We start from the raw sequence: 15510 nt of genomic DNA, 5'->3' as shown, positions 1-15510 counted from the left end.
CCCTTTCTCTTTTACATTATTGTTAGCCACCAAGAAGGTTTCCCATTGGGTGGGATAGTAAGTAATAAATCTGAAACTTGATTAGCAGTGAGCATTGGAGAGGAACTTTGCAAAGCTGTTTGGGCGGTATTGAGTTTGAACATCTGCCTCTTTATGCATAGCACTTCCTTTGCGTCCTTCCAGAAGTGCTGGGGAACATATATAAAAAAGGGTGGCCCGCTGATGGGTTAATTTGTAGCTTCACTTTTTTTTTTTTTTTTTTTAATTTGGAAAACGATAAGTAGGGCTTTCAGCCTTACCCTAATTTTTTTTTGGTCATTAAACCTCTGTCAGAATGTCCTGCTCTGTGGAGGGTGGTATGCCACACATTTGCATTAATGTGTATGCACTTTTTACAGTTAAAAAGGTTGGGAACTGCCTTAGACACTCTGGACCCACCACTATTTTGCAGCTTTCTGTTAGAAAACACCTCACCCCTCAAGGGAGTTGAAGTAATCAACCGTGCTAAAGAAGCTGAAAGTGTAGCAATGTTTTCCAACAAGGCCAAATTGCACAACTCCCAAAAAGAGCTGCATGATGCTTTCCCCCCCCCCCCCCCCCCCCCCCCCCCCTGAGACGAGAGATTCCTGTAACACACCCTGTTTGGCAGAAGGGAACACAGGGAAGGCAAGCCAAGCTATTAAGCCAATGTGTTATGAGCATTTCTAACCAAATTCCCTTCACATAGATTGACATTATGCCACTCCAGGGTTTGCAGAGTCATTAAATACTGCAAAATACATTTGGGCAAAAAAAAAAAAAAAACACATTTTTATACCTTTTAACATAATTTAAGTGGTTTACAAAAGTAGCATGTAATACATACATAAAAATTCAAGGATCAATGCACATATTTTCACTTTGAAATCTGCCTATTCTACCTGCTGAGACCTACTTCTAACTACAACATGCATTTTGGAATACCCCCCCCCCCCCCCCCCCCGACAAAGCAAGCCATATGCAAGCTGTTAGCTATTCCTGTCTTAACCTCAGTCTGGAAATAGCTCTTCAGAATGTTTATAGGCTGCATCATTTGTACCTACTCTGGAGCAAACTTGTCCAGTCTGTTGAAGAGTTCATTTTTCACATCCAGATTCTCCACAATAGCCTCCACCACCAGGTCAGCGCTATGTACCACAGATGCTGGGTCGGTGCTCACTGTGATGTTTTTTAAGGTCTTCTCAATGAATTGAGAACTAGCCTGGAAAATAAAGGTGGTGAAATGTATTAGTTTCCTTTCTTCGAGTTCTGTCCAGACCAATGGGTTAAGTCTCCCTACCATTACACAGAAGTAGAGATACTGAACTGTTCCAATGACATCACTAGTATAAGGGCAGGTATGGCCTAAAATTCTCCAGTATGTTACTGCCAAAAGCAGAACCAGGCTCACCTTACCACACAAATTTGAACCCACAGAGGCCACTGCACAATGCATCATGAAACCACAATTCTGAACTGTATATAAAACCCAAAGAGAAAACAAGCTTAAACCCAAAACTCTCTTGCACCAGTCTTCCAGGGCAGGCCGTGAACTGGTAAAAGGTATGAATAAATTTCACCATCTATGTTATTAGACCAGTCCACACCAATGGGATGTAAGAGAATATCATCTTACTTGGAGGGGGAAGACAAACCCCCTGAATCACTGTTCTGCCAAATGTCGCATCACCCCAACTATATCAGTCCAGTAGAGCTTCACACAAAGGAATGCAGTGAGGACCACACAGCCACCTTGCAAATATATTTTGGTGTGACAACCCAGGCTTCTGCTTAGGAAGCTGCCTGAGCCCAAGTGAAGTGAACTTCCTGACTCACTGCGATCACATTTCAGTGAGCGATAACCACTGCATCAACTGCAGCTTTAAATTCAGTGTGCTGTAGCTACTATTTCTTTGAAATGCCGAAGCGAAGAAGGTCGGCTGCTGTGGGGACCCCGAGCCGGCCCTCAGCTTCAGTGCCGGGTCCAATAGAGTATTTTCTACGGAGACCAGAGGTGACAAAGAACAGGAGGCAGAACACCTGCGATGATCAGGCAGTGTGGAGACCTGGTGTAGTCTGTGCTTGATGTTACCCTAAGCCCCGTTCAAGGAGCTCCTCCCATGCAGCCCCGGTGTGCTAGTTCCCCAGTGGAATCTCTACTTTGGCGACCAGGAGGTGAAGCTGAAGTGGAGAGACCAGGGGTCCGGGAAGAACTGGAGGACTGTTAAAACTCCTCTAAATTTAGAACATGCCCTGGGGGAAGCAGCGGGAGACCGTTTGAATGCAAGTGAAAAGAAAGCGGACGATAACATTTCTACTGATAACATACAGACTTTAAACTTTCCACAATTTTTAGAACAAACACCAGCTGAAGTAACTCTGGAAAACCTCTGAGCCTTAATTGTTAACCTGGGTAAGGTTTTATGCCCTCAAACTCAGGCTCTTGAGACCAAGACAAAAAAAATTAGAAGAGGAAGTGGAAATAGTAAACAACGAAGTAAAAAAAAATTGCAGCGAAAGTTGAGACTCCGGAGAAAAGTGTTGTAAAATTTCAAGAAACTCAAATAATGATAAAAGATAATATGAATATGCGGAGGAAGACCGAGTCCTTGGAAAACAACTCCCTGAGATCAAACAATTTAAGATTTTTGAATTTTCCCAGGGTGTCTTCGATTACACCCAGGGAAATGTTGAACAGATACTTAAAGGAAATTTTTGGACTTAAAGAAGATGCTATTCCCTCTTTCTCCCAGGTATACTATCACCAAATAATCCAACAGAAGCACAATTGTCCGCTAATCAATCTGAACCTCCTCTGGATGTTCAAGCTATCCTAGAGTCTTCTGACATTGACTTGGCAGTTCCTTCTACTTTATTGGCAACTGTTGCGTTAACTTTAGATATAAGGATTATGAAAATGTTCTTTAAGAACAGAGAAAGAGTTCATAGGTCTTAAAATATCAATATTTCCACATGTATCTAAAGAGACTCAGAAAAGACGTAGGCAGTTTTTACTGCTTAAGTTAGTTCTTCAGATTGGGGCTACTTTTCTTCTTCGGTACCCATGTAAATGTATAGTCCGGTACCAATCAGTAAAATACGTTTTTTTTTGAGCCATCACAACTTACAGAATTCCTTGTAACCAAACGTTCTTTGGGGTTAAGAGAATGTTAATGTCTATTGGCATGCATTTTGAGCGCTGTTAATATACGACACCTTGATTTCAGACAGGTTTTTATAATTTCCTTGTAAATCTTTAATAACCCACTATTGATAATCTTGGATCCAGATTTGAGGACTTGAGTGAACTTATACATAATCTTCTTTCATTTATTAAATTATCGAATGTATACCTTTCTTTACAAGCTTAGGCTTGATAAGGTTATCAATTATATTTTGAAATTAAAAAAAAAAAAAAAAACTTCAGTGTGCTGCAGAGGACTTATAGGCTGCATGTCCTGTACAAAGCCTGTCAGAAATGTGGAAGAGTTGGTCACCTAACAGCAACACCGAAGTCCAGCCTGTGAAGCTTTCAAGATGATTAAGCCTCCTAGTTACAAAAGGCTGGGAGAGAAATTACCTGATTCATAGGAACTGGGGAGACCAGTTTTGACACACAAAAAAAAAAAAAAAAAAAAAGTGACGGCACTGTTAGAAGAGATCTCATTTAAAAAGGACAAAATCTCTGCAAGACAGAGCCTGCAACTTGGACATTTGCCTGTGCCAGCCTCTTGCATCATGTAGAATGAGGGGGTTGATGATATCAGGATCCAGCATCCTCTAATGAAATTGCGTTTCTAGTAGTAAGGGTCTTAGCCCGTATAGAGACTAGTAGACAAGTATAATCCAACTCTGCAGACTTTTTTTTTTTAATTTAAAGATCAGTTTTCCAAAGACATCAGTAGCAACAGGAACTTTTATCACCGCTGTGGACGAAATTATGTACAGTTTTTACAGTAAATACAAGGTTCAGGATAAGTATAATCCTTTACTGTTTGGGCTAGGCTAGAGTCAAAAATAGTTCCAGATTCCCCAGCTGACTGGAAGAAAAGTCTATAATATAGTATAGAGCAGTGCCAAAACATCCAGTGTTTAAAAGACTACAGAAGAATGTCTGTACCTTGACATCACCCACTTCAGAGGCTTAAAAAAAAAAAAAACAATTAAAGTCCTGGCTGCTGCTTAGGCCAGGCTCTCTTGCCTGGTCCTTCTGCTTTACGCTACTTTTACAAAGCAAATGAGAGGAAGTCCATAGCAATTGAATGGGCTTCCTCTCATTTGTCACACCAGGAATCGGTAGCATGGCTTTATAAAGAGGCCCTTAGTCCTTTTCCTTTTATACAAAGAATCTTATAGCAGCTCTGTGAGCTTTATTTCAGTCTACTCTAGCCAGTGAAATCAGCTCTTTCCCAACTGTAGTCAGGTTCTGCAAGACCTATCCCCACCCCCAAGCTTTTTAAAACACTCAGCAAATAGCCACATAAAGCTAAAACAGCCACAGAGATCTCACAGACACCTGCAGAGCACAAGTTAAAGACATTTGTGGGGGGAAGTTTTTTAAATCCATAGCATCCATTCCATTAAAATTTAAGGACCTCCCTCTTATAGCATTTTGTCTTTTCACATAGTTTTCTTCCCTTATTTGGATTTATCGTAATCTGCTTTGATATAGTTTTGACTTTGCAGAATATCAAATAAAGTTGATAATGATGGCTTTGCAGCCAATCCATAGCTTCTTCCTTTTCTTTCAGGGAACAGGAAAATTGGAACTGCCTGGTCTACCTTCCTTTTGGTTCCCCTAGGGTAGAAAGTATTTTGTCTCTATGGGAAAAAAAAAATCAGACTCCTCCCTCATTATCTAGACCCACAGACTGCCAAGAATGAGTTCATGGGAGGGATGAGTGAGCCTGCCATAAGAGGAACCATGTCCTTGCCTGGAAAATTGTTGAGGTGTAGGCGCCACCCTCGACTCCAGCAAAACATCCTCCATCTACATCAAAGGGGTGCCAGCATGGACAGCTGTAGATACTGATACTGCATGTGGCACCAGTGTCTGAGACCTCACTGCAGGCTGAGGGCCCTGTGGGGCAGCAGACTGAGGCACGGCTGGCACAAGCACCTCAGATGTCAATGCACTCTTGGATAAGCTCCTGGAGCATGGCCCAGATGCGCTCATTGAGGACAAACATCAGGAAAGGCTAGGGTGTCGGGTCACAGAGCCTGCAGTACTGTCTGCATCGGTGCAGGTGCCTGGTCCTGGCTACATGGAGACTCCTGCATTGGCACCTCCTTGATGGAGAGCACTCCTCCCGTCCTCCCGACGCTTCTCAGGGACCGGAATCCCTCGGTGCCCTGGTATCAAACGCTGAGGGGGGTCAATACTTGTGCTTCTTGGGCTTCGCCCAATGCCGAGCAGACACTCCTCACTGCCAACGAAGACGTCAAAACCCCATGCCTCCTTGGTGTCGGGTCTAATGTTGACTGGTCCCGGAGGCCCTGCACAGTGACTGGCACTGAAGCAAGTGGAGACCTGCTTGCTCAATGCAAGTTCACTCCCAGTGTCAGACACGGGTCTAGCAGCCAAAGGGACCGATGCACCCAATGTTGGTGCAAGTGCCAACGTTGATTCAGGCCAGGCTCCAAAAATTGAGCCTCTCTCAACAGCTGGGTTCTTTTCTGCACATGCAGGCTAAGACAGCTGGAAGGGCTATATTCTGATCCCAAACACTGAAGACATCAAGAATGGGTATGTTTCAGAGATGGTCCAATTGCAAAAAAGCACAGTTGGGAACCTTGGATGACCAAATCAAATGACTAGATATCAAAAAGGGGACAAAAATCAAGAAAAAAAAAAAAGGAGTGGAAAAGATCCCAACTGGAGCTGAAGCCTAACTAGGCCTCATGAGCACAGAAAAAAAATAAGAAAACTTAAGTGGAGGAATAAATAGCCTAAAACTAAGGGGAGGGAAAGAAAATCTCCTGAAAAAGCAGAACCGGGGCAAAAATACCCAAAAGCAGGCACAAAAACTCACTCAAAGCATCAAACACACCAGATGTTGTGAGGAGCAGTGAACAGCATGTTCTCTCCTCACAGAAGATGCTGGTCCCATGCTCTCATGGCAAGCATGAAGGCACTTGCGCATGCACAATGGGGACCACTGGCATGTGCTCTTAAAGCTATATACACCATGAAAGCATTCTGCACCAGGCAATGTGGACATCGTCACCCACATGTGATAATGATATGGTCCGCTTGTCCCTGGAGAATAAAAATTTTCTATAATTCCCTCGAGCCCCTGGATAATCAATTGATATACAGAAAGTCTCCAACTTGAAATACCCAGTGATTTCCAGGTGAGAATCCTTTAGTTGTTCAAAGTCATTGCTCATCTCCTTTTAAGTCTTGTACATCTAATTCAAAGTCCTTTATGTAGGCAGAGAAAACTGTGTTTGGAGGGAGGGGGGAAAGAGACCCTTTCAGCCCACCTGCACTGGTGTAAAGTTTTCAGGTACTTTCCCCTGCAATCTCAGTACCACTTCTCAAAAGGAAAAACTGCTATTTGCCTTTCTGTGGGTAGTTTTTCCCACCTATTTTGAAAATGTGAAACTACATATGCTGTTGCCCCTCCTCCCCAATCCAAAATACCACCATGAAAAACACAGGTAAAGTTGTGTGCTCTGAAGAGCCCATACTTAAGTGCAGGACTTGAAATTTTCAAAAAGGCCTTTTAAAACAGGGTAGTCTTTTGAAAATTGAAATGCCTTCAATATGCACAGCAGCAAAAGTCCCCTTCAGTACTTGCCTTCTATCAGGAAGATAGAAAAAAAAATTCCAAACTACATCTTAGAAAGCTACCATATGTTTTTTGGCAGTTTTCAGCTATAAGGGCTGTTACAGTATGACTAAGCCAACAAAGACTATGTTGTTGAAACCGTATTGTATAGATACTTCTCCCCAGTTAAATATTTTCTATCTCAAGTTTCACTAGGGTGAAAACCTAATCTGAATACAGATCTTCACACAAACTGTGGTGACAAGGCAGTTATTTTGTTCATGTGGATCTGTGCCTTAAGCAGGTACCATAAATGACATTGAGCTCTCAACTGCACATGAAATACCCCATTTTAAAGAGTGCAATGAACACTCATGCAAGTGCTTTTAAATACCAAGGTGTCACCTCAGGCTTATCTGCAAACATTTTCTTTGCCACTCGCTTCAGGCTGTCCTCAATTCCCTTCCTGGACTTCTTCAGGATCTCTTCTGTCTGGTCCACCAGTACAACAGTGTGGCCTGTGGCAGCAGCAACCTAAAAAAAGAACATACATACAAGGACACCAAGCCAGTCAGTTATTTTCTTCAAAATTCTTAGAATAATCTTCAAACCAGTTCAGAGCATTCCATGCAAGTACAATCCTTGAATTTTTTCCTCTCAAGGCCTGTGTGCCATCTTGGCTTTGTGGCAGCAGGGCAAGGGGGTTGTAGTACACTGAAAAGCAGATACAAGTCTAAACACACAAGATGTTTGATTCATTTAGAGCAAAATGTATCAGCACAAAATGCTAGTCAGTGAACTGCACATGATAAAGATTCGTAGGAGCAATTATACTTTTTACAGGTACTCTCTGGTCTAAGTTTGGCCAAATGGGTTCGAGCCACATAACCACAGCTTAACCAGAACATCAGAAATTTATGTGCATTATTTCACTCAGAAAACAGACTAAGTTCATGTGCCAAAAATTAAACCAAATTATGTTCCAATTTGTCTGAAGATGATTAAACTGTAGAAAATGGTGACCAAGTCAGGTATTTTGTGAACCAAATATCCATTCAACAAAAATGACTTCAAAACTCTGATCTATGCCACTTAGCCTGCACTCTGACATTCAGAGACCTGTCAACTCAGGGATTTTCAACCCAGTCTTCAGGGCACACCCAGCTAGTCAAGGCTTTCAGGATAACCCCATCCTGAAAACTGATTGGCTGGGTGTGCCCCAAGGACTGGGTTAAAAACCTCTAGTTAATGACCACGTCAATTATGAAACCAACTACATCTACTGATCCTCTTCCATCCTACCACAGCTACCATACTCTATGGAAATTTAGGATAACTGTGCAATGCAGAATTTGTACAGCATTCTGCTTTTTCTATGCAAAAAATTCTACAGAGGCAAAAGTAGATCTCCTGAATCCCTTCTCCTCCACAAATCAGATGCCAAAACAGTCAGCAAGTGAGTGCACATCAGGCTGTGTCCCCTTCCTCTCTTATCCTGCACCTGACTGCATATTTGAGCTACATGAATATATGGGAGTCAGGTATGCAGCTAAATCATGTATCTCTTCCTTCTGCCATGTAATCCGGTGTGGGGGGGGGGGGGGGGGGAAGACCTTATAGATCCGGGGGTCTTGCTGGAGTTAAGGAGAAAGAAAACTGGGTAGTGTCTACTTTAAAGAGGGGCCAGGAAAAGCTAGGGATAAACTCCTAGGTGAGAAGGTTCAAAATAAGCTGGTACAAGAGAACCTACAAAGCATTATTATTGGGGAGGGTGGAATGACAAGGGAAAAGGCTGGAAGAGGAGGAGGAGGAGGGATATTTCAGTACTGATGAGGGAATGCTGCAGAAAAAAAAAGAAAGATTTACAAATGTAAAATTTTTATAGAATTTTAATGTAGTGCAGAATTTAAAAAAAAGGGAAAATTAGGTTCTTACCATGATAATTTTCTTTCCTTTAGTCATAGCAGATGAAGCCATTACGTATGGGTTGTGTCCATCAACCAGCAGGGGGAGATAGAGAGCACTCAATTTTTCACAGTGCCTCATGGCCAGCTAGCTCCACTGCCTCTTCCGTATTTGAAGCTTCCAAAGCAGTATGGCAAACCGCAATGGGAATAACATGAACTTTTCTCACAGCGAACGATGGCCCCTTAACAAGGGCATGAACGCCAAAAAAAGAGGGAATGAACTCGTCCTCCACTTTGTATAAACGGAGGGAATAAACTCATCCTCCTATAACTGTAACAAGAATCCTGAAGACTGTTTTCAGACTCCCCAAGGAAGGAATATAACTTCAGGAAACAAGAACAGCACCTAAAATCAGAATCACTGCAATACAGACAGACAATCATACAGGGAGGGCTCATGGCTTCATCTGCTATGACTAAAGGAAAGAAAATTATCATGGCAAGAACCTAATTTTCCCTTCCTTGTCATCAAGCAGATGAAGCCATTAGGTATGGGATGTAACAAAGCAATCCCTAAATAGGGTGGGAACAAGCCACACCACGCGCTAGCACCTGTGCTCCAAAACGCGCATCCCTCCTGGCAGCCACATCCAGCCTTTAATGTCGGGCGAAAGAGGGCTTAGAAGCCCATGTTGCAGCACTGCAAATCTCATGAAGAGATAGTGCTCCAGTTTCCGCCCAGGAACAGGAAATCGCTCTTGTGGAATGTGCCTTAAAGGCTTCAGGCGGAGCCCGGCCAGACAGCAGATATGCTGAAAAGATAGCTTCTTTGAGCCAATGGGCAATAGTGGCTTTAGACGCTGAAGACCCTCTGCGAGGACCTGCAAACAGCACAAAAAGATGATCAGAGGTCCAGAAAGAATTTGTAATTCGCAGATACTGCAACAGAGTCCTGCGCACATCCAAAAGGTGCAACTGCCCAAATGAATCTGGAAACTCCTCCTCAACAAAGGAGGGAAGACAGACAGGCTGGTTTAGGTAAAACGCTGAAACCACCTTAGGCATTAAGGAAGGCACGGTCCGAATCGTGACCCCTGACTGAGAATTGCAGAAAAGGGTCTCTACAGGACAGCGCCTGGAGCTCTGACACCCGTCTCGCCGAGGTAATGGCCACTAAAAAGACGGCCTTCAGTGTCAAATCTTTCTCTGAAGCACGCCGAAGCGGTTCAAAGGGAGCCCCCTGAAGGGCCTTCAATACGAACCCCAGGTTCCAAGCTGGACAAGGTGCCCGCACGGGAGGACGGAGCCGAAGCACCCCTCTAAGAAACCGTGCCACATCTGGATGAGCAGCTAAGGACAAGCCTTCAACCTTGCCACGCAGGGAGGCCAATGCTGCCACTTGCACCTGCAGGGAATTATAGGCCAAGCCTTTGTGTACACCATCCTGCAAAAAGTCCAGAATCGGCGAGAAAGGAGCCCGCAACGGAGAAAGCGCTCTTGAAACACACCAGACTTCAAACTGGCGCCAAATCCTGGCATAATCCACGGAAGTGGAGCGCTTACGGGCCTGCAGGAGAGTGGAAATTACCTTATTTGAGTAGCCTCTCTCTCTCTCAATTGCGCCCTCTCAATCGCCATGCCATTAGATGAAAGCGGCAGGCGTCCTCCATGGCCACCGGACCCTGTGACGACAGGTGCGGAACCAGAGGTAACGGAAAGGGAGCCTCCAACAGCATCTGTCGGAGGTCCGCATACCAAGGCCTCCTGGGCCAATCCGGGGCGATGAGCACCACTTCTCCTGGATGCAGCCGAATCTGCAGGAGCACTCGCCCTATCAAGGGCCACGGAGGGAAGACATACAGCAAGACCAGGGGCCAGGGTTGAGCCAAGGCATCCAACCCAGCTGAGCGAGGATCCCTCCGTCTGCTGAAGAAGCACGGGACTTTGGCATTGGAACTGGTCGCCATAAGATCCATCACTGGCTTGCCCCATTTGGCACATATCTGTAGGATTACATCGTCTGCTAGTTCCCACTCCGCTGGATCGATCTGATGCCTGCTTAGTCGGCTTGCACGTTGCTCTGACCTGCAACGTGAGCTGCTGACAGGGCGTTAATTAATTTATTTATATGGGAAAATTAGGTTCTTACCTTGGTAATTTTCTTTCCCTTAGTCATAGCAGATGAAGCCATTACGTATGGGTTATGTCCATCAACCAGCAGGGGAGATAGAGAGCACTCAAACTTTCACAGTGCCCTCTTGGCCAGCTAGCTCCACTGCCTCTTCAGTATTTGAAGCTTCCAAAGCAGTATGGCAAACGGCAATGGGAATCACAAGAGCTTTCCTCACAGCGAACGATGGCCCATCACAAGGGCATGAACTCATAAAGGAGGGAATGCACATCCTCCTGGAGGGAATGAACTCATCCTCCTATTTATAGAACTGGAGGGGAACACATGCACCTCCTGGAGAGAATCAACACATCCGCCAAAAAAAACATGTTGGAGGGAATGAACACATCCTCCTAAATTTAAACTGAACATGAATCCTGAAGATTGTTTTCCAACTTTCTCCCAAGGAAGGAACTTCAGGAAATTAGAACAGAACCTGAAAAACAGATTCACAGCATACAGACAATCATACAGGGAGGGCTCATGGCTTCATCTGCTATGACTAAAGGAAAGAAAATTACCAAGGTAAGAACCTAATTTTCCCTTCCTTGTCATCAAGCAGATGAAGCCATTACGTATGGGATGTAACAAAGCAATCCCTAGATAGGGTGGGAACAAGCCACACCACGCGCTAGCACTTGTGCACCAAAACACGCATCCCTCCTGGCAGCCACATCCAGCCTGTAATGTCAGGCAAAGGAGAGCTTAGAAGCCCATGTTGCTGCACTGCATATCTCTTGAAGAGAGAGTGCTCCAGTTTCAGCCCAAGAGGAAGAAATCGCTCTAGTAGAATGTGCCTTAAAGGCTACAGGCGGAACCCTGCCGGCCAGCAGATAAGATGAAAAGATAGTTTCTTTGAGCCAGCGGGCAATAGTGGCTTTAGACGCTGGAGACCCTCTGCGAGAACCGGATAGCAAAACAAACAAATGATCAGAAGACCTGAAAGAGTTAAACTCGCAGATACTGCAGCAGAGTCCTGCGCACATCCAAAAGGTGCAGCTGCCCAAAGGATTCTGGAAACTCTTCCTCTGAAAAAGAGGGCAAGAAAATAGGCTGGTTTAGGTGAAAGGCTGAAACCACCTTAGGCATAAAGGAAGGCACGGTCCGAACCGTGACTCCGGACTCTGAAAATTGCAGAAATGGGTCTCTACAGGACAGCGCCTGGAGCTCTGACACCCGTCTCGCCGAGGTAATGGCCACCAGAAAAACGGCCTTCAGTGTCAAATCTTTCTCCGATGCTCGCCGAAGCGGCTCAAAAGGAGATGCCTGCAGGGTTATCAAAACTAGCCCCAGGTTCCAAGCTGGACAGGGTGCTCGCACTGGAGGTCGGAGCCGAAGCACCCCTCTAAGAAACCGTGCCACATCTGGGTGAGCAGCCAAAGACACGCCTTCCACCTTACCACGAAGGGAGGCCAACGCTGCCACCTGCACCCGCAGGGAATTATAGGCCAAGCCTTTTTGTACACCTTCCTGCAAAAAGTCCAGAATCGGCGAGACAGGAGCCCGCATTGGAGCAATGGCTCTGGAAGCACACCAAGACTCAAACAGGCACCAAATCCTGGCATAAGCCACGGAAGTGGACCGCTTGCGGGCTTGCAGGAGAGTGGAAATAACTTTATTGGAATAACCTTTATCCCTCAATTGCGCCCTCTCAATAGCCATGCCGTAAGACCAAAGCGGCCGGTGTCCTCCATGGCTACCGGTCCCCGAGTCAACAGGTTCGGTACCAGAGGTAACGGCAGAGGAGCCTCCAGGAGCATCTGTCGGAGGTCTGCATACCAAGGTCTCCTTGGCCAATCCGGGGCGATGAGGACCACTTCTCCTGGGTGCAGCCGAATCCGCAAGAGCAGGCGCCCTATCAAGGGCCATGGGGGAAACACATAAAGTAGACCCGGAGGCCAGGGTTGAGCCAAGGCATCCAACCCCGCCGAACGAGGATCTCTCCGTCTGCTGAAGAAGCACGGGACTTTGGTATTGGCACTTGTCGCCATTAGATCCATCACGGGCTTGCCCCATTTGGCACAGATCTGCAGGAATACTTCGTCTGCCAGATTCCATTCTGCTGGATCGATCTGATGCCTGCTCAGATAATCGGCCTGCACATTGCTCTGACCTGCAATATGAGCTGCCGACAGACACTGAAGATGCAGCTCGGCCCAGTGGCAAATCAGTTCGGCCTGCGCGGCTAGTGCTCTGCACCTTGTTCCGCCTTGTCGATTTATATAGGCCACCGTTGTCGTGTTGTCCGACATCACTCTGACAGCCAATCCTTCCAGGGTCACTTGAAAGGCCAGAAGCGCCTGAAACACCGCTTTCAACTCTAGGCGGTTGATGGACCACTCCGACTCCTCGGGTGTCCATAGACCCTGTGCATGCTTCCCCTTGCAGTGTGCGCCCCAGCCCTTCAGGCTGGCATCTGTTACCACTAGGCACCAAACGGGGAGCGTCAGCGGCATTCCTCGCCGCAGCATGCTGTCCGAGAGCCACCACTCCATGCTGAGTCGGGCCGCAGGGAGCCAAGTAAGTCTGCATTGGTAATCCTGAGAAATAGGAGACCATCTCCGGAGTAGGGAATACTGTAGAGGTCTCAGGTGCACTCTCGCCCAGGGTACCACTTCCATCGTGGCTGTCATCGATCCCAGCAGCTGGACAATGTCCCAAGCTCGCGGGCGGGGCATCCTCAGGAGCAGACGGACCTGATTCTGAAGCTTGCACCGCCTTAGCTCGGGTAGGAACACATAGCCCGAGACTGTGTCGAACCTGGCCCCCAAAAACTCTAGAGATTGTGAAGGGGACAGGTGACTTTTGGCCATATTGACGACCCAGCCTAGAGATTGCAGTACTAAGACCACTCTGGCTGTAGCTTGTAAGCTCTCTGTTGCAGAGTCTGCTCTGATGAGCCAGTCGTCTAGGTACGGGTGAACCCTGATACCTTCTCGCCTGAGCAAAGCAGCTACTACCACCATTACCTTCGAAAAGGTTCGGGGAGCTGTGGCGAGGCCAAAAGGCAAGTCCCGGAACTGGAAATGTTTTCCCAACACCGCAAACCTCAGAAACTTCTGGTGCGGGGGCCAAATCGGTATGTGCAAGTAAGCTTCTTTCAGGTCTAGAGACGTGAGAAACTCTCCTGGCTGTACCGCCGCAATGACGGAGCGCAGGGATTCCATGTGGAAATGCCGCACTCTCAGGGACTTGTTCACTTCTTTTAAGTCCAGACTAGGGCGAAAGGACCCACCTTTTCGCGGCACCACAAAGTAGATGGAGTATCGGCCGCAGCCTTGCTCGGCGGGAGGCACCGGGGTCACTGCCCCTAACTGAATCAGACCTTGTAAAGTCTCCTCCACCGCCGCCCGTTTGACGGCAGAACCGCATCGGGACTCCACAAACACGTCTCTTACAGGGGCGTTGAATTCTATTCTGTATCCATCTCTGATCAGGTCCAGAACCCACTGATCTGAGGAAATCTTGGCCCACTCCTTGACAAAGAGGGAAAGCCGTCCTCCGATGACAGGCATCGAGGAGAGGGCCGGCGCACCATCATTGAGAGGGTCGCCCCTGAACTTCTGGTCTTGAGCCACCGGCTGCGGAACGCTTGTCCGAGCGAAAGGAGTTCCTCTGCTGACCACAGGCACGTGAAGTGAACCCAGCAGAACGCCCCAGGCTGTACCTTCTAGCTTCACGGAAGCGAGGTCTGTACGAGGAGTGGACCGCCTGGCCCTTAGAGGAAGGCCTCTGCCTATCTTCGGGCAAGCGCTGGGGTTTTGGATCACCCAGGCCTTTCACAATTTTCTGCAACTCCTCACCAAATAGGAGAAGTCCTTGAAAAGGCAACTTCACCAACCTTTGCTTAGAGGCCATGTCTGCTGCCCAGTGTCGTAGCCACAGACGACGGCGAGCCGCCACTGCTACTGCCATTTGTTTAGCCGAAGCTCTGACAAGGTCATAAAGGGTGTCAGAAAGGACAAGGCCACCTCCATCCACGGAGCCACATCCAAGAAGGGCTCTGCTCCATCTCCGGGCTGAGCCACTGCCTGTTGCAGCCAAGCTAGGCAGGCTCTAACAGCATAACAGCTGCATGCAGACGCCCGAACAGTGAGACCTGCAATTACAAAGGACCGTTTCAATGCTGTTTCCAGCCTACGGTCTTGAACATCCTTCAGGGCAACACCTCCTTCAACAGGGAGGGTAGTTCTCTTTGTCACCGCAGTGACTAGGGCATCCACTGTAGGCATTTGAAAACAAGCCATATGTCCCTCACGCAGAGGGTATAACTGCCCCATAGCCCTGGAAACTCTCAAAGGTCCCTCGGGGTCAGCCCACTGAGCCGAAACAAGCTCTAGGATGGAGTCATGCAAAGGGAAGGCCCGATCAGCTTTCTTGGTACTAGCCATCCTGGGATTACCCGAGGAGGCCATGCCACTGTCAGGATCTTCAATCGAGAGGGCCTGCAGGGTATCTGAAATAAGCGCTGGCAGCTCATCACGGTGGAAAATCCTCACCGCGGAGGGATCATCCAGATCCTGTGGTAAATCCGCACCCGACTCTGGTTCCTCAGACCAAGAACGTCTGTCAGAGTTCTCCGAATCCTCACACCCCGACCACGGGGTGGAAAAAGGTGCACCACAATCTGAAGGGGAATTAA

General features: G+C 46.9%; 1 protein-coding gene across 1 annotated transcript in view; it reads right to left on the bottom strand.

Moving 5' to 3' along the window:
• Window positions 1–15510, bottom strand: part of HADH (hydroxyacyl-CoA dehydrogenase) — a 122358-nt gene that overhangs the window by 72384 nt on the left and 34464 nt on the right. The window contains exons 2-3 of the mRNA XM_030190794.1: window positions 7197–7325; window positions 1083–1240 (exon numbers count right to left, since the gene is read on the bottom strand). Of these exons, the coding sequence (XP_030046654.1) occupies window positions 1083–1240; window positions 7197–7325 (287 nt within the window). The remainder of the gene's footprint in view (window positions 1–1082; window positions 1241–7196; window positions 7326–15510) is intronic.

The sequence above is a fragment of the Microcaecilia unicolor genome, chromosome 2, assembly GCF_901765095.1.
Source record: "Microcaecilia unicolor chromosome 2, aMicUni1.1, whole genome shotgun sequence".
Lineage (NCBI taxonomy): Eukaryota > Metazoa > Chordata > Amphibia > Gymnophiona > Siphonopidae > Microcaecilia > Microcaecilia unicolor.
Note: the sequence above shows the minus strand (reverse complement) of the source record. Positions and strands in the feature narration are given on the sequence as shown.